Genomic DNA, 24182 nt, shown 5'->3' on the forward strand with positions numbered 1-24182 from the left:
TCAAGTTGGTTGTGTTTGACCGTGTACTGTCACGTTACCGTCTTTTGTTGTTTTGTTCGCGTTTCGCTCAATAAATGAGTATGTTTGCCTGCAACGCTGCGCCTTGGTCTACTCCTTACCCTGACGTTCGTGACAGAAGAACCCACCATACCAGGACCAAGCAGCGTGTCCAGGAATCGGCAGCCTGGACGTGGGAACAGATTTTGGACGGGCAGGGGTCCTGGACCTGTGAGGAGATCCTGGCCGGGATGGATCACCGGCCATGGAGTGAGACAATTTAGAGGCGATGGAGAGAGGAGCAACGGCGTAAGCAGTGTCAGCGTTGGACGGTCGAGAGGCAACCCCAAAACAATTTTAGGGGGGGGCACACGGCATGGACGACGGGGCTGACGGAGGCAGAAAAGGGGCGGATTCAGAAGGCCACTAGGTTACAGGGGCCACTGGTCAAAGCAGGGAGGGAAGGTGTAGAGGCACGGCGAGAGGTACTGGGGTGTGTTACCAGTCCGGTCCGGCCCGTTCCAGATCCCGAGGTAGAGCCAGTGGTGTGTGTCCCCAGTACGGTCCGGCCTGTTCCAGCCCCTCGCATCAAGTGTACGGTGCGCGTCGCCAGCCCGGTCCGGCCTGTTCCTGCTCCTCGCACCAAACCTATGGTATGCGTCGCCAGCCCGGTCCGGCCTGTTCCTGCTCCACGCACCAAGCCTACGGTGTGCGTCGCCAGCCCAGCCCAGCCTGTTCCTGCTCCACGCACCAAGCCTACGGGGTGCGTCGCCAGCCCAGCCCGGCCTGTCCCCTGCTCCACGCACCAAGCCTACGGTGTGCGTCGCCAGCCCAGCCCGGCCTGTTCCTGCTCCACGCACCAAGCCTACGGGGTGCGTCGCCAGCCCAGCCCGGCCTGTCCCTGCTCCACGCACCAAGCCTACTGTTTGCGTCGCCAGCCCAGCCCGGCCTGTCCCTGCTCCACGCACCAAGCCTACGGTGTGCGTCGCCAGCCCAGCCCGGCCTGTCCCTGCTCCACGCACCAAGCCTACGGTGTGCGTCGCCAGCCCAGCCCGGCCTGTCCCTGCTCCACGCACCAAGCCTACGATGTGCGTCGCCAGCCCAGCCCGGCCTGTCCCTGCTCCACGCACCAAGCCTACGGTGTGCGTCGCCAGCCCTGCCCGGCCGGTCCCTGCTCCACGCACCAAACCTACGGTGTGCGTCGCCAGCCCGGCCCGGCCTGTTCCTGCCACTCGCACCAAACCTACGGTGTGCGTCGCCAGCCCGGCCCGGTCTGTTCCTGCCACTCGCACCAAACCTACGGTGCGCGTCGCCAGCCCGGCCCGGCCTGTTCCTGCCACTCGCACCAAACCTACGGTGCGCGTCGCCAGCCCGGCCCGGCCTGTTCCTGCCACTCGCACCAAGCCAGGGGTGCGAGTCGCCAGCACAGCCCGGCCTGTCCCTGCTCCACGCACCAAGCCTACGGTGTGCGTCGTCAGCCTGGTCCGGCCCGTTCCTGCCACTCGCACCAAGCCAGGGGTGCGAGTCGTCAGCCTGGTCCAGCCCGTTCCTGCCACTCGCACCAAGCCATGGGTGCGAGTCGTCAGCCTGGTTCAGCCCGTTCCTGCTACTCGCACCAAGCCCGGGGTGCGAGTCATCAGCCTGGTCCAGCCCGTTCCTGCCACTCGCACCAAGCCAGGGGTGCGAGTCGTCAGCCTGGTTCAGCCCGTTCCTGCTACTCGCACCAAGCCCGGGGTGCGAGTCGTCAGCCTGGTAAGGCCCGTCGCTGCTCCACGCACCAAGCCTAGGTTGCGAGTCGTCAGTCCGGTGAGGCCCGTTCCGGCTCCACGCACCAAGCCAGGGGTGCGTATCGTCAGCCCGGTCCGGTCCGTTGCTGCTCCACGCACCAAGCCAGGGGTATGCATCGTCAGCCAGGTCCGGTCCGTTCCTGCCTCACGCGCCAAGCTAGGGGTGCGCGTCGTCAGTCCGGTGCCTGATCAGGTATCGGTCAGCTGCTCCACAACGGAGCTTAAGCAATCCGCTCCGTCGATGTCCAGTCCTGATCCAGTCAGCGGGGTCAGACCGGACCAGGGGCGCTACGGGGGGATTATGGAAGGGTGGTGGTCAAGCCCGGAGCCGGAGCCGCCTCCGAGGAGGAATGCCCACCCAGCCCTCCCCTGTTTGGGATTTTGTTGAGGCGCGGTCGCAGTCCGCGCCTTTGGGGGGGGGTACTGTCACACTCTGGCTCTGGGGACTTTATATGTTGAGTCAGGGTGTGTAGATTCCGTGTGTTTATGTGCTGTGTTTGAGTGTCTAGTTGTTCTATGTCTAGGTTGGCCTGAGTGACTCCCAATCAGAGGCAACGAGTGTCAGCTGTTTGCTGGTTGTCTCTGATTGGGAGCCATATTTAAACTGTCGGTTTTCCTTTGTGTTTGGTGGGTTCTGTTTCGAGTTGGTTGTGTTTAACCGTGTACTGTCACGTTACCGTCTTTTGTTGCTTTGTTCACGTTTCGCTAATAAATGAGTATGTTTGCCTGCAACGCTGCGCCTTGGTCTACTCCTTACCCTGACGATCGTGACACATATGAGGGGATAGAATGAATACAGGTGGTATTGATTGATTACATAAACTTCCCAGCAGCAACTGTCTATTTACAGGTCAAAGGTCACAGACTCAGCTAGGGCCGATGAACCTCAGGCTACGCAGGTCCCTATCCTCTACTGGGAAAACGTTTTAGCTCAGGATCCATCCAGATCACTGTTCTTGACAGACATTAGTCTACCTGGCAATACACATAATCAGCCTAGTATAAACTGTTCAAAATTATGACATAACATTTTATTTTTAATGCTGTTGGGAGACGGTTTTATTTCATGAAGATGCATTAGATAACTTCCAGAGACATAACGATGGTATATCACTATCACCAGACCAGCATGGACATCAGTATGATTTTAAGCCAACTGCAAACACAAACACACACACCTCTGCTATAAGGTATACAGTTGATACAAAAACACATGTAGACAAAATGGCCGACACTTGAATGCCACAACTGCAAACCGCAAAGTCAGATACAGATATGTTTTGCCACTTGTTAAAGCATGAGAGACAAAAACCTTTCTTAAATCTCCTCAGATGTCCTTCACAATCTTCCTCTTTTTCCCTCTCTCCCTCCCTTTCCCTCCCTCTCTGTAGTTCATTTGAGGCTGGGATTGGTGACCTTGCCCATGAAGACGATGCTCTTGGTAGAGTCCTCCAGGATGAAGAGCAGGAAGGGCCTGTTGAGCATGATGGTGTTTAGGCTAGACACGGGCATGATCTCTACTGTATTGACAGCGGCCGCCTCAGTCCCCTTCTCATCTACACTCAGCACAGCCTTGTGGGTAACCTGGGTAGGGAACATGAACATGTTAATTTGTTGAACTTGACACCACTGTCCCCTACGTGGCCTATACACATAATAGAATATAATAGAATGGAATAGACCCTTAGTAGTCCAACAGAGACAGACATTCTTCTTCTATTTTGCTCCCAATTCCCTCAGACAGACAAGAGAAGAGACAGACATGAGATGGATAGGACTGATCATCAGAACCTACCTTTGACACCTTCAGTTTGGTTTCCTCAGAGATGGCAGAGAAGTCAGCTGTGTTACCGAAGGCACTGACCACACCCATGTCCTTCAGATGGTCTCCCAGGGAGTAGGAGGTAGAGGTAGAGAACTTTGGCATGAAGATTTCCACGTTGCTGAAAGAGACATTATCATTTTCATATACTCAGTTTATACTATCAGCACAAAGAAACGTGCATGATCCTGCTGCTTGCAAATGCAAGCCACATTAAAATGTTAATCTGCATTAAGAATCTCTTTATATGATACCATCTGATACTCATTGCAAACTTGGTCTTGTCAGTTGATTAACAAACTACCCTGACCTTATGTTAAGAATAGATACAAATAAATCATACATAAAGAATAGGTTGCGTTATACTGAAAAGGTGTCCAATAAAAAAAGTTCTAAACAATCTACTCTCCTTAACTCCTAAAGAGGCTGCAGTACTAAAGTGACCGTATACCATGAATTAATAAAGAAAGTTACATTAGAAAAGTGTATAAAATCAGGTGTTCTCACGTCCTGAACAGATGCTTGTGCACGTGCTTCAGGTAGTCCTTGTTGATGAAGGCCTCCACATGCTCCATCTTGCCGTCATTGGGCAGGACCACCATCATTGAGGAGTTGCCTTTGTAAGGCAGCATGACCACGGTGGTGAAGTTATCCTGGTCCTTGTACAACTCATAACGACCCGTCCTCTTCATCATGTCCACCTGCACCTTGGTGTTCTCGTCCACCTTGAAGTCAGCCTTGTGGGTCAGCGTGGCATCGAAATGCTTATCCCACTTCCCTGGGGAGGGAGGTAGAGGACATTGTTACTAAGGGGTAGTAAACATGCAAGCAGAAACAGACAATGTTATTAGCCTATATTGTTTTTAGTTTGTCCTGCATACATTTTCTTTTAATTCTTTATTGACACATCTTCTGTTTACCGTGTGTGGAAATCAGTCAGTCAGTCAGTCAGTCAGTCAGTCAGTCAGTCAGCTTGGTCAGTCAGTCAGTCAGTCAATCAGTCAGTCAATTGATCAATGATGTGTATTCTATCGTTGTTCTTAAATCCAACAATAAGTGCCTGACCATTTTCTCCTACAACAGTGTCCTCCTCCTACCTCTGAAGAAGACGTAGTTGATGAGCACCATGGCCGTATCAGGGTCCAGATCCTTCACCATGTCCGTGATCTTGTCCTGGGTCTTCTTGGCGATGAACTTGTTGATCTCGGCGGCAGCCTCAGCGGGGTTCTTAAATTCGACAGTGAAGCCTTCGCTGGCGTAGAAGTGCTTAGCGTCCTCCAGGAACTTGGCCAGGGGCTTGAAGCCGTCCCTCAAGGCCAAGGCATTGCCCATGTCCAGCTGCATGGCCTCCCCAGTGTGGCCCAACATGTGGTTCAGGTGCTCATAGGCCTTGTTCACCTGGTCCGGTGTGAAGGCTCCGTAGCCCAGAGTGGAGTACAGCTGACTGTGGGTGTCTCCCTTAGCCCCAAGGGACAGCATAGCCAGGCTAGTGGCAATGCCCAGAGGAGAGAAGAAAATGTTCATGTTCTCGGTGTTGGCTTTGCTCAGGCTCCTGTAGAGGGCGAAGGCGAAGTCTGCGTTGTGGGGCGCCAGCTTGTGGCAGGACTCTTCGTCCCCGTGGCCGTGTCCGTGCTGGGGGTGGGCCTCGCCGGCGGCGTGGTGGAGGTGATGGTGGTGGTCTTCTGTGTGACCGGCGTGGTCCCCGTCGTGGGGCGCCGCCCAGGCCACGCAGAGCAGCACAGCCACTATCGCACAATAAGATATACCCCACATTTTATCTACCTGGGGAGAAAGAATGGACAATGTCATTACTACTCTGCACAGATTTTAAAAACCATTATGCGGTACGTGTTACTACCATACTTTAAGTAAAGTGTAACCCATACTCTAATACCTATCTAGAAATTACAACAGTATGACTTCCTTAACTCTTTTAGCCATGTCATGAGGTTTGTCACTTGTTAAACATGGTTTCAAAATGACTGAGGTGATGAAATCCCTAAATCGTACATGTTCATAAAATCAGCAAATATAAGATATACAGTGCTGTATGTGTTCATTATAGCCTCACATAGGAACATTTCCTGGGCACAGACTTAGATTCACTTGTATTAACATTTCACCTTGCAAACACCTACTCACTCTCCCAGATTTAGCATGTAATACCTATCATATCTAGGTACTGCTAACTATCATAACTAGGTACTTATTATCTTGACTAGGGTTGCAAAATATCAGGAACTTTCAATAAATTCCCTGTTTTTCCAGAAATCCTGATTGGAGGATTCCAGATTTCCTGCTCATTCCCTCCTGATTCCGAGTATCCTCCAACTGGGACTTTGGGAAAACTAGGGAATTTATCTGAATTTTGCAACCCTAATCTTAACTAACTATGATCTAACCGAACATTTTCAAGACCTTAAAAAATGCAGTGACATAAAGATCAGTTCTTACCTTCAACGTCCTCTTTGCCGGAGACAATGTGTCAGGAACTCTGTCAATTTATGGTCCTGAGAGGATCAGCTGATCACATTTAATAAATTATTAACCAGACACGCCTCCCTTTACTGACCTGGCTGAACAGGAGATTAATCTGGCCAGGCTGACTAGCCTACATGTAATGATGCAACATGACTCAATACCCAGTACTCTACAGCAAAGCACTAAAGGATTTTCCTTTGTCACAATAAGTTGTTGGTAAATGTAGGTGATCTTACTCATGCCTCGCAACACTTTTCATCAGTGACACATGATTGCTCAGAACTCTTATATTTTAACACCATCACAAACTGATATAATAAAGACAACAATCAGTTGAATTGGAATTAACATGAGAAATAAATTGCAATTTTTTAAAATCAGACAGCAGAATGGCATGTTTTATTATTATTACTACAGTATATTAGAATGACTTTGTGACACCAAATCTTGTGTCGTCTGTCAGATCTCTCCTGGCCGCTCTTTGCTAGTAACATTCCAGAACCCCTGTAGACCAGTAGCTGTTCAACTAGACTCCATATTGGAACCACCGATTGGCTTATGATTGTGATCTGTCACTGTTGAAAGCTGGGAACAGATTATTGAGCTGGCCACTCATGACTGATCTGCTGTCTGATGCATCTTGTTCTATTCTACTCATCATTTTATCTCTCCGAGTTTGAAATATCACAATGTCATCTGCAGGACGCCAGCATGAAAGAATAGAATGATATTCACACTCAAAGCTTTGCTCTCTGTGTGTGTCATTGTGAAATGTTTGATTCTAGAACTCCAGCTTGTTGTGTAGCCTAAGGATAAAATGATCTTAAAACCTTTGCTGTCTCTGTCATTAAAATGATTGTCAATCAATGAAATGATTGATTCTGATATTGACTGATGATTGAGTTTGTATAGTGTTTTCTTTCATCCTAATTGTAAATCAATTTAATTGTGAAATTGTTATGTAATGTAAAAGTCAGCCCTAACCTGTATATAACAAAAACCCTTTCATTACTAGATTAAAGTGTTCTATCTAAAATATTACAATAAAACAAAACCTAGAGCAGAACAAGTACATTCTTATAATTTTTCTTCAACAAATGCTCTTTCATAGCCTCGTACAAACCATCCTGATCTCGTGAGCTTACATTCTGTTACATTCTATTTATCAGTGTAGCAAAACAGAATGTAAGCTTGCGAGATCGGGATGGTTCGTACGAGGCTAGCCCTTTCATGCCATCATTATGGAAATGTGCAAAACGCAAACAAGGTGGTTTCTGAATCCAATTTTAATGGTCGAAACATACACTTAACAGTATCCATTTCAAAGGCACAGACAGTCTACAAATCCACTTTCCAGATGCTACATTTTATATCACAGGGTACATACAGTTGAAGTCGGAAGTTTACATACACTTAGGTTGGAGTCATTAAAACTTGTTTTTCAACCACTCCACTAATTTCTTGTTAACAAACTATAGTTTTGGCAAGTCGGTTAGGACATCTACTTTGTGCATGACACAAGTTGTTTTTCGAACAATTGTTTACAGACAGATTATTTCACTTATAATTCACTGTATCACAATTCCAGTGGGTCAGAAGTTTACATACACTAAGTTGACTGTGCCTTTAAACAGCTTGGAAAATTCCAGAAAATGATGTCATGGCTTTAGAAGCTTCTGATAGGCTAATTGACATCATTTGAGTCAATTGGAGGTGTACCTGTGGATGTATTTCAAGGTCTACCTTCAAACTCAGTGCCTCTTTGCTTGACATCATGGGAAAATCAAGCAGCCGTCATACCGCTCAGGAAGGAGACGCGTTCTGTCTCCTAGAGATGAACGTACTTTGGTGCGAAAAGTGTAAATCAATCCCAGAACAACAGCAAAGGACCTTGTGAAGATGCTGGAGGAAACAGGTACAAAAGTATCTATATCCACAGTAAAACGAGTCCTATATCGACATAACCTGAAAGGCCGCTCAGCAAGGAAGAAGCCACTGCTCCAAAACCGCCATAAAAAAGACAGACTATGGTTTGCAACTGCACATGTGGACAAAGATCGTACTTTTTGGAGAAATGTCCTCTGGTCTGATGAAACAAAAATAGAACTGTTTGGCCAAAATGACCATTGTTATGTTTGGAGGAAAAAGGGGATCGCTTGCAAGCCGAAGAACACCATCCCAACCGTGAAGCACGGGGGTGGCAGCATCATGCTGTGGGGGTGCTTTGCTGCAGGAGGGACTGGTGCACTTCACAAAATAGATGGCATCATGAGGAAAGACATTTATGTGGATATATTGAAGCAACATCTCAAGACATCAGTCAGGAAGTTAAAGCTTGCTCGCAAATGGGTCTTCCAAATGGACAATGACCCCAAGCATACTTCCAAAGTTGTGGCAAAATGGCTTAAGGACAACTAAGTCAAGGTATTGGAGTGGCCATCACAAAGCCCTGACCTCAATCCTATAGAAAATGTGTGGGCAGAACTGAAAAAGCGTGTGCGAGCAAGGAGGCCTACAAACCTGACTCAGTTACACCAGCTCTGTCAGGAGGAATGGGCCAAAATTCACCCAATTTATTGTGGGAAGCTTGTGGAAGGCTACCCGAAAAGTTTGACCTAAATTAAACAATTTAAAGGCAATGCTACCAAATACTAATTGAGTATATGTAAACTTCTGACCCACTGGGAATGTGATGAAAGAAATAAAAGCTGAAATAAATCAATCCCTTTACTATTATTCTGACATTTCACATTCTTAAAATAAAGTGGTGATCCTAACTGACCTAAGACAGGGAATTTTTACTAGGATTAAATGTCAGGAATTGTGAAAAACTGAGTTTAAATGTATTTGGCTAAGGTGTATGTAAACTTCCGACTTCAACTGTATAGGAATAAGCAAAAATATGATTTTCTGTGATCTGAAAATAACAATTTGTATTATTCTTCTTCTAATCATTACCAAAGGGAAGAAAATACAACAGAGATATGAGTGATAGAGCTTCACAACAGTGAAATAAGAGACTGAGGCTGTTACATTTCTGTCGGGTCGATGAGCTACACTATTAGCATGAAGGGCCTGTCGAAGGTGATCCAGCCGTGCGCCGACCCCGGCCTCGAGGACGACCAGGAAGACGCGGAGCAGGGCGCGTGGGATGACCACGTTGGAACTCGGTCACAAGAGACGGGTCTAGGATGTCCCTCCTCGGCACCCAGCACCGCTCCTCCGGGCCGTACCCCTCCCACTCCATGAGATATTGGAGACCCCCCATCCGGCGTATCGAATCTAGGATGGACCGAACAGTGTACGCCGGAGCCCCCTCGATGTCCAGCGGGGGCGGAGGAGTCTCTTCTATCTCATAGTCCTGGAGTGGACCAGCTACCACCGGCCTGAGGAGAGACACATGGAACGAGGGGTTAATATTCTTGTAATCAATTGGCAGTTGTAACCTGTAACACACCTGGTTCAATCTCCTCAGGACTTTAAAAGGCCCCACAAACCGCCGACCCAGCTTCCGGCAGGGCATGCGGAGGGGCAGGTTTCTGGTCGAGAGCCAGACTCGATCTCCAGGTGCGTACACTGGCCCCTCACTGCGGTGGAGATCGGCGCTCGTCTTATGTCGACGGATGGCTCGCTGCAGATGGATGTGTGCAGCGTTCCACGTCTCCTCCGAGCGCCGCACCCACTCATCCACCGCAGGGGCCTCGATCTGGCTCTGATGCCACGGTGCCAGAGCCGGCTGGTACCCTAACACACACTGGAAATGAGTTAGTTTAGTGGAGGAGTGGCGGAGAGAGTTCTGTGCCATCTCGGCCCAGGGAACATACCTCGCCCACTCCTCCGGCCGGCCCTGGCAATACGACCTCAGAAACCTACCCACATCCTGGTTGACACGTTCGACCTGCCCATTACTCTCCGGGTGGTAACCCGAGGTAAGGCTCACCGAAACCCCCAAACGCTCCATAAACGCTCTCCAGACTCTGGAGGTAAACTGGGGGCCTCGATCAGACACTATATCCTCGGGTACCCCGTAATGCCGGAAGACGTGGGTGAATAGAGCCTCAGCGGTCTGTAGGGCAGTAGGAAGACCCGGCATGGGAAGGAGACGACAGGCCTTCGAGAACCGATCCACAACGACCAGGATGGTGGTATTCCCCTGTGAGGGGGGAAGGTCTGTAACAAAATCCACTGAGAGGTGAGACCAGGGTCGTTGTGGAACGGGCAGGGGTTGTATCTTACCCCTGGGCAAGTGTCTGGGCGCCTTACACTGGGCACACACCGAGCAGGAGGAGACATAAATCCTCACATCCCTGGCTAACGTTGGCCACCAGTACTTTGTGCTAAGGCAGTGCACTGTCCGGCCAATACCTGGATGCCCAGAGGAGGGTGACGTGTGAGCCCAATAAATGAGTCGATCCCGGACCTCGAGCGGGACGTACGTCCGACCCACCGGACACTGTGGAGGGCTAGGGTCGGTGCGTAACGCCCGCTCGATCTCCGTATCGACCTCCCACACCACCGGTGCCACCAGACAAGACTCAGGTAGTATGGGAGTGGGCTCAACGGACTTCTCCTCTGTGTCATACCGCCGAGACAGGGCGTCTGCCTTCCCGTTCTGGGACCCAGGGATGTAAGTGATCTTAAACACGAACCGGGCTAGAAACATAGTCCACCGAGCCTGGCGAGGATTTAGTCTCCTAGCTGCCCGAATGTATTCCAGGTTACAGTGGTCAGTCAAAATGAGAAAAGGGTGTTGAGCCCCCTCAAGCCAATGCCTCCACACCTTTAGGGCCTGTACCACGGCTAACAGCTCCCTGTCCCCTACGTCATAATTTCGCTCCACCGGACTGAGCTTTTTCGAGTAAAAGGCACAGGGGCGGAGTTTAAGTGGTGTGCCGGATCGTTGCGGGAGAACGGCCCCGATACCGGCTTCTGACGCGTCCACCTCCACTTGGAATGGTAAAGCGGGATCCGGATGCGCCAGCACCGGAGCCGAATTAAACAGGTCCTTCAGTCTCTCAAAAGCCCTGTTCGCCTCAGCTGACCACTGCAAGCGCACCGGACCCCCCTTCAGAAGGGACGTTATGGGAGCTGCCACCTGTCCAAATCCCCGGATAAACCTCCGGTAGTAATTCGCAAAGCCCAAGAACTGCTGCACCTCTTTCACTGTGGTTGGGGTTTGCCAATTACGCACGGCTGACACACGGTCAACCTCCATCTTCACCCCTGACGCGGACAATTGATAACCCAAAAAGGAGACCGACTCCTGGAAGAACAGACATTTCTCTGCCTTGACATGCTCCAACAGCCTCCTCAACACTCGGCGCACCAGGGCTACATGCTCGGCTCGGGTAGAACTGTACACTAGAATATCGTCTATGTACACGACCACTCCCTGCCCCTGCATGTCCCGGAAGATCTCATCCACAAAGGATTGGAAGACTGATGGAGCATTCATTAACCCGTATGGCATGACGAGATACTCGTAATGACCCGAGGTAGTACTGAATGCTGTCTTCCATTCATCGCCCTCTCTAATGCGCACCAAGTTGTATGCGCTCCTGAGGTCCAATTTTGTGAAGAACCGTGCCCCGTGTAATGACTCCGTCATAGCCGCAATCAGAGGGAGTGGATAACTATATTTCACAGTAATCTGATTGAGACCGCGGTAATCGATACACGGGCGCAAACCTCCATCTTTTTTCTTCACAAAAAAGAAGCTCGAGGACGCAGGGGAAGTGGAGGGCCGTATGTATCCCTGTCTCAGAGACTCGGCAATGTATGTCTCCATTGCCCTCTTCTCCTCTTGTGACAAAGGATACACATGGCTTCGTGGGAGCGCAGCTCCTGCCTGGAGGTCTATCGCACAATCCCCCTGTCTATGAGGTGGCAATTGCGCCGCCCTCGCCTTGCTAAACACGAGTGCTAAATCCTCATACTCGTGGGGAACATGCATTGCGGGCATCTGGTTTGGACTCTCCACCGAGGTCGCCCCTACGGAAACACCCAGACATAGCCCCACACACTGGGCAGACCACCCCTTAAGAGCCTTCTCTCGCCACGAAATGGTAGGATCGTGAGTAATCAACCAGGGAAGCCCCAGCACCACCGGATACGCAGGGGAGTCAATCAGGTATAGCTGAATCGTCTCCTCATGACCCCCCTGCGTCTCCATCCTAAGTGGCACTGTGACCTCCCTGATCAACCCGGATCCTAACGGACGGCTATCTAGGGCATGTACAGGGAAGGGATTATTAACCGGTAGGAGAGGGATCCCTAACTCTATACAAAATGTACGATCTACAAAATTCCCAGCTGCGCCTGAATCTACTAGCGCCTTATGCTGAGAACGAGGTGCAACCTGTGGAAAACAAACAGGTATGGTTATGTGCACGACAGAAAGCTCTGGGTAAGTGGGGCGCCTACTCACCTGGGGGGACTCCCCAATGTGTGGCCTGCCGTCTCGTCCTCCAGGAGACCCTCCCCAGCACCTAGCCGCGGTGTGCCCTCCACGGCCACAGTTGGTGCAGGGGACGGCCCCCCTCGGGCTCCTTCTCCTCCGTTCTCTAGCGCCAGCACCCCCGAGCTCCATAGGACTCGGCTCGGAGGTGCTGGAGGGTGGAATGGGCGACCCCCACCCAGGACGTCCGCGGGTGGCGAGCAGGGTGTCTAGCCGAATGGCCATGTCAACCAATTGGTCAAACGAAAGAGTGGTGTCCCTGCACGCCAACTCTCTACGGACGTCCTCTCTGAGGCTGCAGCGGAAGTGATCTATGAGGGCCCGCTCATTCCACCCTGCATCTGCCGCTAGGGTCCGGAACTCCAGTGCCAACTCTTGAGCGCTCCTCATCCCCTGCCAGAGGTAGAATAGACGCTCCCCCGCCGCCTTCCCCTCAGGTGGATGGTCGAACACTGCCCGGAAGCGACGGGAGAACTCTGCATAGGTGATCGTTGCGGCGTCTATCCTCCTCCATTCGGCGTTGGCCCACTCCAACGCCTTGCCGGTGAGACAGGAGATGAGGGCGGAAACGCTCTCGTGTCCCGAGGGCACCGGGTGTACGGTGGCGAGGTAGAGTTCGATTTGCAACAGGAAACCCTGACACCCGGCCGCGGTGCCGTCGTACGCCCTCGGGAGCTAGAGCCGAATCCCACTGGGTTCCGGAAGTTGGGCAGGTGGACTGACCGATGGTGATGGTGTGGTAGGTGGGGGCGTGGGTACCCCGCTGGCCTCCCATCGATGGAGGGTGTTCATCACCCTATCCAGAGCGTGCCCGATCTGGTTGATCCTGTCCTCCTGTCCACGAAGGCGCTCCTCAATAATCTCGGTAGGTGCGGCTGCTCCTGCTGATTCCATAGTAATGGTGTGTAATTCTGTCACAGTTGAGTGTAGAAGTGGTGTGGAATCAAGCGCAGGACACACAGAGGCTTCGTACTGACGTCTTTAGTGAAGACAAAAAGAACAAGCCAAACACGGCTACATACAACCTGGCAGGCAAGCGAACTTTACGCACACCGGTAAAGTACATACAAAGGCACAAAAGTGCGGAGCTCTCTACTACATCGAACAGAGAGACAAAACGAACTAGCATCCCACAGTGACAACAAACAATTACACACAACACATGACAAAACTCAAGAGAACTTATAGGACGCATAATTAACACTAACAAGGAACAGGTGTAACAAAACAGACAAAACCAATCAAACATCAAAACCTAGAACGGTGGCAGCTAGTACTCCGGAGACGACGACCGCCGAAGCCTGCCCGAACAAGGAGAAGGAGCAGCCTCGGCCGAAACCGTGACAACGTTCAAGAACACAAAGAAACAGGGCTACTTTTAAGAACACAGGGTTGACTAAGAAAATAAATACAGAACCTTACAACAATGAAATACTTATCATGGCAACTGGTTTGATACATTCACCTCTGAAGGTAAATAATGTACTTGCGTTCAGTATTCTTGCTCTGATTTGTCTTCCTAAGGGTCCCAGAGATAAAATGTAGCATAGTTTTGTTTGATAAAATCCATTTTTATATTCAAATGTAGGAACTGGGTTCTACAGTTTGAACCCTTGCTGTCTCTGGCTCCACACCCACCCCGCCCGGCCATCTAGATGTGTGAAAGTTTGTGTATAAGCTAATGATCCATCATGTATGACATTCCTGGGAGTGTGTAAACTTACATTTTGTATTACCATACCATTTTTGTATGTTCTCTATAGTTATGTACTTGAAAATGTATCAATTGACCAATTTGGCACATTTGGGCAGACTTGATACAAAATAGTCCAGTATTGCAATGCTTCACTGGATCAATCTGAGACTTTGCACACACACTGATGCCATCTAGTGGCCAAAATCTAAATTGCGCCTAAACTGCAATATTATATTGTGGCCTTTCTCTTGCATTTCAAAGATGATGAAAAAATAAGAAGAAGAAAATGCATGTTTTTTTGTTTATATTATATTTTACCAGATCTAATGTGTTATATTCTCCTACATTAATTTCACATTTCCACAAACTTCAAATTGTTTCCTTTCAAATGGTAGCAATAATATGCATATCGTTGCTTCAAGTCCTGAGCTACAGGCAGTTAGATTTGGGTGTGTCATTTTAGGCGAAAATTGAAAAAAAGGGTCAGATCCGTAAGAGGTTAATCCATTTTAAAATAAGGCAGTAACATAACAAAATGTGGAAAAAGGGAAGGGGTCTGAATACTTTCCAAATGCACTGTATATATAAACCAGAGCAGTGAAATGTGTTGCTTTACAGGATCAGCCATAGTAGTACGGCGCCCCTGGAGCAAATTAGGGGTTAAGTGCCTTGCTCAAGGGCACATTGACAGATTTTCACCTTGTCGGTTATAGATAACCACTTCACACAATCCATCTCCTAGCCTGACTGTGTGGGTATCATACCATATGATCTCTTTAATATTAGATAATTGGCGGAGCAGAAAAGAGATGACTGGTGTTGGGGGTGAGAAGAAGAGGGGGTTGGGGGTGAGAAGAAAAGGGGGTTGGGGTGAGAAGAAGTGGGGGTTGGGGGTGAGAAAAAGAGGGGGTTGGGGTTGAGAGGAAGAGGGGGTTGAGGTTGAAAAACAGTTGGGAGTTTGTGGCTAATTGAGGTAAAACAGTAATTCTGCTCATAGTTTATGCATGTATGAACTACACATTGACACATCCAGCCCAAAGTGTGAGGTTTAAAAAATATTTAGTAGTCGCCAAAGTTCCGGAGCATGTTTTTAATGAGGCCACATTGTTGACAAAAAAGACCTCCAAAAAGTAAATAAATCCATACAGCCAAATAATAATTCACAATAGAACAATAATTTATTTCCATACATAGACATACTGTATATTTCATATCAATATTAATATAATCCAAGTTTTCTCATAATAGCAGGAACAAGTATCATTAATCACCCACGGACTGGTTTATAATAATGGACTATTCCACCTTGAAAGTTCCTGTGCATTGTTTCAAGCGATATGGTTGCAAACGTGACATTAATTGAAATGAATCTGCAGCAATGAGGCGCTTTCAGAACGGGACAGAGACAAGACAAAGAAAGAAAGAAGATTGAATTTGAACAGATAAAAGTAAATTAACACATTCCTTGGGGATGAGAGGATGAGGAAGTTGGGGTTTGAAGAAGAGTGGGTTGGGGTTTGAAGAAGAGGGGGTTGGGGTTTGAAGAAGGGGGGGTTGGGGTTTGAAGAAGAGGGGGTTGGGGTTTGAAGATGAAGGGGTTGGGGTTGGGAAGAAGAGGGAGTTTGAACAAGCTAATGACGAACAAAGCTGGTTGGTTTTTTTGAAGGTTCAAAATGGTGCTTGGGTTATCAACTGGTCTGGGAAGAATGGGTAGATTAGACACACCATTGAGATGTGGGGCACCCCCCTCTAAGAGATATTGTCCATAACTTCTTCTATCAGTTTTTCCCTCCAATGCAATGCGTGTACAATTACTGTATGTCGAACGTTGGTCTTAAAATATGTCTCAGGGATTCACTGTATATAATGCTTTTCTTCACACACTGATTTCTAGGAGCACCCACGGATCAATGAAAGTGAATTCCATGAAGTACTGCATTGTTCTGTTTCGATTTGTCAGCCATCTGTGTTGAAGTTGTTCAGTGTTCATTTTGTGGTTGAAGCAATATACAGTATGTGTCTTAACAAATGGTATTAGATATTTGTATCTGTATCTTTACAATTTGATTATTGTTTTGTCCTGAAACAGGAAAAATGAAATAATCAAAAGCTATATTTGAAGATATTTTTTATCTGAAGACACAGTCCACAGACCATACCATATGGGGTCAGGTGTGTATGTTTCCCACATGTCTTTCTCACGAGTCAGCATATGAGGGGATAGAATGAGGACAGGTGGTATTGATTGATTACATAAACTTCCCAGCAGCAACTGTCTATTTACAGGTCAAAGGTCACAGACTCAGCTAGGGCCGATGAACCTCAGGCTACGCAGGTCCCTATCCTCTACAGGGAAAACGTTTTAGCTCAGGATCCATCCAGATCACTGTTCTTGACAGACAGCAGTCTACCTGGCAATACACAGATTTAAAATGCTAGTCCATTGGAAAATTTGGAAAATTCTACATCAAAGAAGAATGGCAATGCTGACATGGGGCTATCTAACCCAATCAATGATTTGAGATGATCACAATCAAGATGAGATATCAGTCGAAATGCATGCAGATAAACCCATGCTTGAGACATCAGCCTAGTATAAACTGTTCAAAATTATGACATAACATTTTATTTTTAATGCTGTTGGGAGACGGTTTCATTTCATGAAGATGCATTAGACAACTTCCAGAGACATAACGATGGTATATCACTATCACCAGACCAGCATGGACATCAGTATGATTTTAAGCCAACTGCAAACACAAACACACACACCTCTGCTATAAGGTATACAGTTGATACAAAAACACATGTATACAAAATGGCCGACACTTGAATGCCACAACTGCAAACCGCAAAGTCAGATACAGATATGTTTTGCCACTTGTTAAAGCATGAGAGACAAAAACCTTTCTTAAATCTCCTCAGATGTCCTTCACAATCTTTCTCTTTTTCCCTCTCTCCCTCCCTTTCCCTCCATCTCTGTAGTTCATTTGGGGCTGGGATTGGTGACCTTGCCCATGAAGACGATGCTCTTGGTAGAGTCCTCCAGGATGAAGAGCAGGAAGGGCCTGTTGAGCATGATGGTGTCTGGGAGAGACATGGGCATGATCTCTGTCGTAGTGACAGCGGCCGCCTCAGTCCCCTTCTCATCTACACTCAGCACAGCCTTGTGGGTAACCTGGGGAGGGAACAGGAACATGTTAATTTGTTGAACTTGACACCACTGTCCCCTACGTGGCCTATACACATAATAGAATATAATAGAATGGAATAGACCCTTAGTAGTCCAACAGAGACAGACATTCTTCTTCTATTTTGCTCCCAATTCCCTCAGACAGACAAGAGAAGAGACAGACATGAGATGGATAGGACTGATCATTAGAACCCACCTTGGACACCTTCAGTTTGGTTTCCTCAGAGATGGCAGAGAAGTCAGCTGTGTTACCGAAGGCACTGACCACACCCATGTCCTTCAGATGGTCTCCCAGGGAGTAGGAGGTAGAGGTAGAGAACTTTGGCATGAAGATATCCACGATGCTGAAAGAGACATTATCATTTTCATATACTCAGTTTATACTATCAGCACAAAGAAACGTGCATGATCCTGCTGCTTGCAAATGCAAGCCACATTAAAATGTTAATCTGCATTAAGAATCTCTTTATATGATACAATCTGATACTCATTGCAAACTTGGTCTTGTCAGTTGATTAACAAACTACCCTGACCTTATGTTAAGAATAGATACAAATAAATCATACATAAAGAATAGGTTGCGTTATACTGAAAAGGTGTCCAATAAAAAAAGTTCTAAACAATCTACTCTCCTTAACTCCTAAAGAGGCTGCAGTGCTAAAGTGACCGTATACCATGAATTAATATAGAAATTTACATTAGAAAAGTGTATAAAATCAGGTGTTCTCACGTCCTGAACAGATGCTCGTGCACGTGCTTCAGGTAGTCCTTGTTGATGAAGGCCTCCACATGCTCCATCTTGCCGTCGTTGGGCAGGACCACCATCATTGAGGAGTTGCCTTTGTAAGGCAGCATGACCACGGTGGTGAAGTTATCCTGGTCCTGGTACAACTCAAAACGACCCGTCCTCATCATCATGTCCACCTGAACCTTGGTGTTCTCGTCCACCTTGAAGTCAGCCTTGTGGGTCAGCGTGGCATCGAAAGGCTTATCCCACTTCCCTGGGGAGGGAGGTAGAGGACATTGTTACTAAGGGGTAGTAAACATGCAAGCAGAAACAGACAATGTTATTAGCCTATATTGTTTTTAGTTTGTCCTGCATACATTTTCTTTTAATTCTTTATTGACACATCTTCTGTTTACCGTGTGTGGAAATCAGTCAGTCAGTCAGTCAGCTAGTCAGTCAGTCAGTCAGTCAGTCAGTCAATTGATCAATGATGTGTATTCTATCGTTGTTCTTAAATCCAACAATAAGTGCCTGACCATTTTCTCCTACTACAGTGTCCTCCTCCTACCTCTGAAGAAGACGTAGTTGATGAGCACCATGGCCGTATCAGGGTCCAGATCCTTCACCATGTCCGTGATCTTGTCCTGGGTCTTCTTGGCGATGAACTTGTTGATCTCGGCGGCAGCCTCAGCGGGGTTCGTAAAGTCGACAGTGAAGCCTTCGCTGGCGTAGAAGTGCTTAGCGTCCTCCAGGAACTTGGCCAGGGGCTTGAAGCCGTCCCTCAAGGCCAAGGCATTGCCCATGTCCAGCTGCATGGCCTCCCCAGTGTGGCCCAACATGTGGTTCAGGTGCTCATAGGCCTTGTTCACCTGGTCCGGTGTGAAGGCTCCGTAGCCCAGAGTGGAGTACAGCTGACTGTGGGTGTCTCCCTTAGCCCCAAGGGACAGCATAGCCAGGCTAGTGGCAATGCCCAGAGGAGAGAAGAAAATGTTCATGTTCTCGGTGTTGGCTTTACTCAGGCTCCTGTAGAGGGCGAAGGCGAAGTCTGCGTTGTGGGGCGCCAGCTTGTGGCAGGACTCTTCGTCCCCGTGGCCGTGTCCGTGCTGGGGGTGGGCCTCGCCGGCGGCGTGGTGGAGGTGAAGGTGGTGGTCTTCTGTGTGACCGGCGTGGTCCCCGTCGTGGGGCGCCGCCCAGGCCACGCAGAGCAGCACAGCCACTATCGCACAATAAGATATACCCCACATTTTATCTACCTGGGGAGAAAGAATGGACAATGTCATTACTACTCTGCACAGATTTTAAAAACCATTATGCGGTACGTGTTATTACCATACTTTAAGTAAAGTGTAACCAATACTCTAATACCTATCTAGAAATTACAACAGTATGACTTCCTTAACTCTTTTAGCCATGTCATGAGGTTTGTCACTTGTTAAACATGGTTTCAAAATGACTGAGGTGATGAAATCCCTAAATCGTACATGTTCATAAAATCAGCAAATATAAGATATACAGTACTGTATGTGTTCATTATAGCCTCACATAGGAACATTTCCTGGGCACAGACTTAGATTCACTTGTATTAACATTTCACCTTGCAAACACCTACTCATTTAGATTTAGCATTTAATACCTATCATATCTAGGTACTGCTAACTATCATAACTAGGTACTTATTATCTTGACTAGGGTTGCAAAATATCAGGAACTTTCAATAAATTCCCTGTTTTTCCAGAAATCCTGATTGGAGGATTCCAGATTTCCTGCTCATTCCCTCCTAATTCCGAGTATCCTCCAACTGGGACTTTGGGAAAACTAGGGAATTTATCTGAATTTTGCAACCCTAATCTTAACTAACTATGATCTAACCGAACATTTTCAAGACCTTAAAAAATGCAGTGACATAAAGATCAGTTCTTACCTTCAACGTCCTCTTTGCCGGAGACAATGTGTCAGGAACTCTGTCAATTTATGGTCCTGAGAGGATCAGCTGATCACATTTAATAAATTATTAACCAGACACGCCTCCCTTTACTGACCTGGCTGAACAGGAGATTAATCTGGCCAGGCTGACTAGCCTACATGTAATGATGCAACATGACTCAATACCCAGTACTCTACAGCAAAGCACTAAAGGATTTTCCTTTGTCACAATAAGTTGTTGGTAAATGTAGGTGATCTTACTCATGCCTCGCAACACTTTTCATCAGTGACACATGATTGCTCAGAACTCTTATATTTTAACACCATCACAAACTGATATAATAAAGACAACAATCAGTTGAATTGGAATTAACATGAGAAATAAATTGCAATTTTTTAAAATCAGACAGCAGAATGGCATGTTTTATTATTATTACTACAGTATATTAGAAGGACTTTGTGACACCAAATCTTGTGTCGTCTCTCAGATCTCTCCTGGCCGCTCTGTGCTAGTAACATTCCAGAACCCCTGTAGACCAGTAGCTGTTCAACTAGACTCCATATTGGAACCACCGATTGGCTTATGATGGTGATCTGTCACTGTTGAAAGCTGGGAACAGATTATTGAGCTGGCCACTCATGACTGATCTGCTGTTTGATGCATCTTGTTCTATTCTACTCTTCATTTTATCTCTCCGAGTTTGAAATATCACAATGTAATCTGCAGGACGCCAGCATGAAAGAATAGAATGATATTCACACTCAAAGCTTTGCTCTCTGTGTGTGTCATTGTGAAATGTTTGATTCTAGAACTCCAGCTTGTTGTGTAGCCTAAGGATAAAATGAGCTTAAAACCTTTGCTGTCTCTGTCATTAAAATGATTGTCAATTAATGAAATTATTGATTCTGATATTGACTGATGATTGAGTTTGTATAGTGTTTTCTTTCATCCTAATTGTAAATCAATTTAATTGTGAAATTGTTATGTAATGTAAAAGTCAGCCCTAACCTGTATATAACAAAAACCCTTTCATTACTAGATTAAAGTGTTCTATCTAAAATATTACAATAAAACAAAACCTAGAGCAGAACCTAGATTCTCATGAGAATAGAAGTACATTCTTATAATTTTTCTTCAACTAATGCTCTTTCATAGCCTTGTACAAACCATCCTGATCTCGTGAGCTTACATTCTGTTACATTCTATTTATCAGTGTAGCGAAACAGAATGTAAGCTTGCGAGATCGGGATGGTTCGTACGAGGCTAGCCCTTCCATGCCATCATTATGGAAATGTACAAAACGCAAACAAGGTGGTTTCTGAATCCAATTTTAATGGTCGAAACATACACTTAACAGTATCCATTTCAAAGGCACAGACAGTCTACAAATCCACTTTCCAGATGCTACATTTTATATCACAGGGTACATACAGTTGAAGTCGTAAGTTTACATACACTTAGGTTGGAGTCATTAAAACTTGTTTTTCAACCACTCCACTAATTTCTTGTTAACAAACTATAGTTTTGGCAAGTCGGTTAGGACATCTACTTTGTGCATGACACAAGTTATTTTTCGAACAATTGTTTACAGACAGATTATTTCACTTATAATTCACTGTATCACAATTCCAGTGGGTCAGAAGTTTACATACACTAAGTTGACTGTGCCTTTAAACAGCTTGGAAAATTCCAGAAAATGATGTCATGGCTTTAGAAGCTTCTGATAGGCTAATTGACATCATTTGAGTCAATTGGAGGTGTACCTGTGGATGTATTTCAAGGTCTACCTTCAAACTCAGTGCCTCTTTGCTTGACATCATGGGAAAATCAAGCAGCCGTCATACCGCTCAGGAAGGAGACGCGTTCTGTCTCCTAGAGATGAACGTACTTTGGTGCGAAAAGTGTAAATCAATCCCAGAACAACAGCAAAGGACCTTGTGAAGATGCTGGAGGAAACAGGTACAAAAGTATCTATATCCACAGTAAAACGAGTCTTATATCGACATAACCTGAAAGGCCGCTCATCAAGGAAGAAGCCACTGCTCAAAAACCGCCATAAAAAAAGACAGACTATGGTTTGCAACTGCACATGTGGACAAAGATCGTACTTTTTGGAGAAATGTCCTCTGGTCTGATGAAACAAAAATAGAACTGTTTGGCCAAAATGACCATTGTTATGTTTGGAGGAAAAAGGGGATCGCTTGCAAGCCGAAGAACACCATCCCAACCGTGAAGCACGGGGATGGCAGCATCATGCTGTGGGGGTGCTTTGCTGCAGGAGGGACTGGTGCACTTCACAAAATAGATGGCATCATGAGGAAAGACATTTATGTGGATATATTGAAGCAACATCTCAAGACATCAGTCAGGAAGTTAAAGCTTGCTCGCAAATGGGTCTTCCAAATGGACAATGACCCCAAGCATACTTCCAAAGTTGTGGCAAAATGGCTTAAGGACAACAAAGTCAAGGTATTGGAGTGGCCATCACAAAGCCCTGACCTCAATCCTATAGAAAATGTGTGGGCAGAACTGAAAAAGCGTGTGCGAGCAAGGAGGCCTACAAACCTGACTCAGTTACACCAGCTCTGTCAGGAGGAATGGGCCAAAATTCACCCAATTTATTGTGGGAAGCTTGTGGAAGGCTACCCGAAACGTTTGACCTAAGTTAAACAATTTAAAGGCAATGCTACCAAATACTAATTGAGTATATGTAAACTTCTGACCCACTGGGAATGTGATGAAATAAATAAAAGCTGAAATAAATCAATCCCTTTACTATTATTTTGACATTTCACATTCTTAAAATAAAGTGGTGATCCTAACTGACCTAAGACAGGGAATTCTTTACTAGGATTAAATGTCAGGAATTGTGAAAAACTGAGTTTAAATGTATTTGGCTAAGGTGTATGTAAACTTCTGACTTCAACTGTATAGGAATAAGCAAAAATATGATTTTCTGTGATCTGAAAATAACAATTTGTATTATTCTTCTTCTAATCATTACCAAAGGGAAGAAAATACAACAGAGATATGAGTGATAGAGCTTCACAACAGTGAAATAAGAGACTGAGGCTGTTACATTTCTGTCGGGTCGATGAGCTACACTATGAGCATGAAGGGCCTGTCGAAGGTGATCCCGGGAGGGTCAGAGAAGTCTCATCCACCTTTAGAGTAACCTCATGGAGAGCCTTCAGAGAGAGGGGGGAGAGAGAGGTATTGACAAGATTTGGTGCAAAAAGTCAACTAAGGGAATGCCTAATCTCGGCCCCAAATACTTTCTGATACACTACTTATGCAAGTACCTTAACCCAAAAATGTGTTGTGTAACACTTTGTTAGTTTATAAGGATTCCTTATCCTGACCAGAATAGCAGATAAGCTGTGGTTTTCCCTTCTACAACATCATCTTCATGTATTGTTACTTCATACAGCTCCCCAGTGGTCCTCCTTCCTGAATGAGTTTTAGGGTATTCTTCAGTGAGACCGCGGAGAAGTAAGCTGTGTTTGTAAAAACGGACGAGACCCCAGTCGCTTTTTAGTAGACTTTCTAAACTAGGTTTTCTTCTTGAGGAGCTTTGGGAACCGTATTTCTGCCCTCATGTGTGAAAATACCAATCAATATGTTAATGGTTTGTGTTCAGGAAGCTGTCTTGTTATTGCATGAGTCAATGTTTTTTAAATGTTATTTATTGTATTTAACTAGGCAAGTCAATTGAGAACAAATTATTATTTACAATGACGGCCTACCAAGAGGCAAAAGGAGGACAAAACACACATCATGACAAGAGGCACCACAATACTACATAAAGAGAGACCTAAGACAACAACACAACATGGCAGCAACACATGACAACACAGCATGGTAGCAACACAACATGACAACAACACGGTAGAAAAACAACGTCAGCAGCACAACATGGTAGCAGCACAAACATGGTACAAACATTGTTAGGCACAGAAAACAGCACGAATGGCAAGAAGGTAGAGACAACAATACATCAAGCGAAGCAGCCACAGCTGTCCAGTTTGAGTGTTTATTTTTCAGAATGTGACTGGCAGAACGGTTGTTGTATGTGGAGGATCAGGGTTGCAGTAGATA

General features: G+C 46.6%; 2 protein-coding genes across 2 annotated transcripts; both read right to left on the bottom strand.

The window, feature by feature from the left end:
• Nucleotides 1-2800: 2800 nt before the first annotated feature.
• On the bottom strand, nt 2801-6160 carry LOC311107195 (alpha-1-antitrypsin homolog). Its single transcript, XM_084149683.1, has 5 exons — nt 6061-6160; nt 4704-5388; nt 4114-4384; nt 3580-3727; nt 2801-3368 (listed from the first exon to the last, which is right to left on the bottom strand). The coding sequence occupies exons 2-5, from the start codon at nt 5377-5379 to the stop codon at nt 3177-3179; spliced, it is 1287 nt and encodes a 428-aa protein (XP_084005809.1). The 5' UTR covers nt 5380-5388; nt 6061-6160; the 3' UTR covers nt 2801-3176.
• Nucleotides 6161-15393: 9233 nt separating this feature from the next.
• LOC311107194 (alpha-1-antitrypsin homolog) lies at nt 15394-20174 on the bottom strand. The gene is made up of 5 exons (XM_084149682.1): nt 20082-20174; nt 18729-19413; nt 18164-18434; nt 17630-17777; nt 15394-17418 (listed from the first exon to the last, which is right to left on the bottom strand). The coding sequence occupies exons 2-5, from the start codon at nt 19402-19404 to the stop codon at nt 17227-17229; spliced, it is 1287 nt and encodes a 428-aa protein (XP_084005808.1). The 5' UTR covers nt 19405-19413; nt 20082-20174; the 3' UTR covers nt 15394-17226.
• Between the last annotated feature and the right edge of the window lie 4008 nt (nt 20175-24182).

Source organism: Coregonus lavaretus (genome assembly GCF_964263955.1).
Source record: "Coregonus lavaretus genome assembly, chromosome: 31".
Taxonomy (NCBI): domain Eukaryota; kingdom Metazoa; phylum Chordata; class Actinopteri; order Salmoniformes; family Salmonidae; genus Coregonus; species Coregonus lavaretus.

Coding starts and splice junctions, on each gene's coding strand:
- LOC311107194 (XM_084149682.1), bottom strand. CDS start 19,404: ATGTGGGGTATATCTTATTGTGCGATAGTGGCTGTGCTGCTCTGCGTG. Junction 17,778..18,163: donor CACGAGCATCTGTTCAGGAC/GTGAGAACACCT, acceptor TGTCTCTTTCAG/CATCGTGGATATCTTCATGC. Junction 17,419..17,629: donor CCAAACTGAAGGTGTCCAAG/GTGGGTTCTAAT, acceptor TTCCCTCCCCAG/GTTACCCACAAGGCTGTGCT.
- LOC311107195 (XM_084149683.1), bottom strand. CDS start 5,379: ATGTGGGGTATATCTTATTGTGCGATAGTGGCTGTGCTGCTCTGCGTG. Junction 4,385..4,703: donor CAACTACGTCTTCTTCAGAG/GTAGGAGGAGGA, acceptor CTCCCTCCCCAG/GGAAGTGGGATAAGCATTTC. Junction 3,728..4,113: donor CACAAGCATCTGTTCAGGAC/GTGAGAACACCT, acceptor TGTCTCTTTCAG/CAACGTGGAAATCTTCATGC.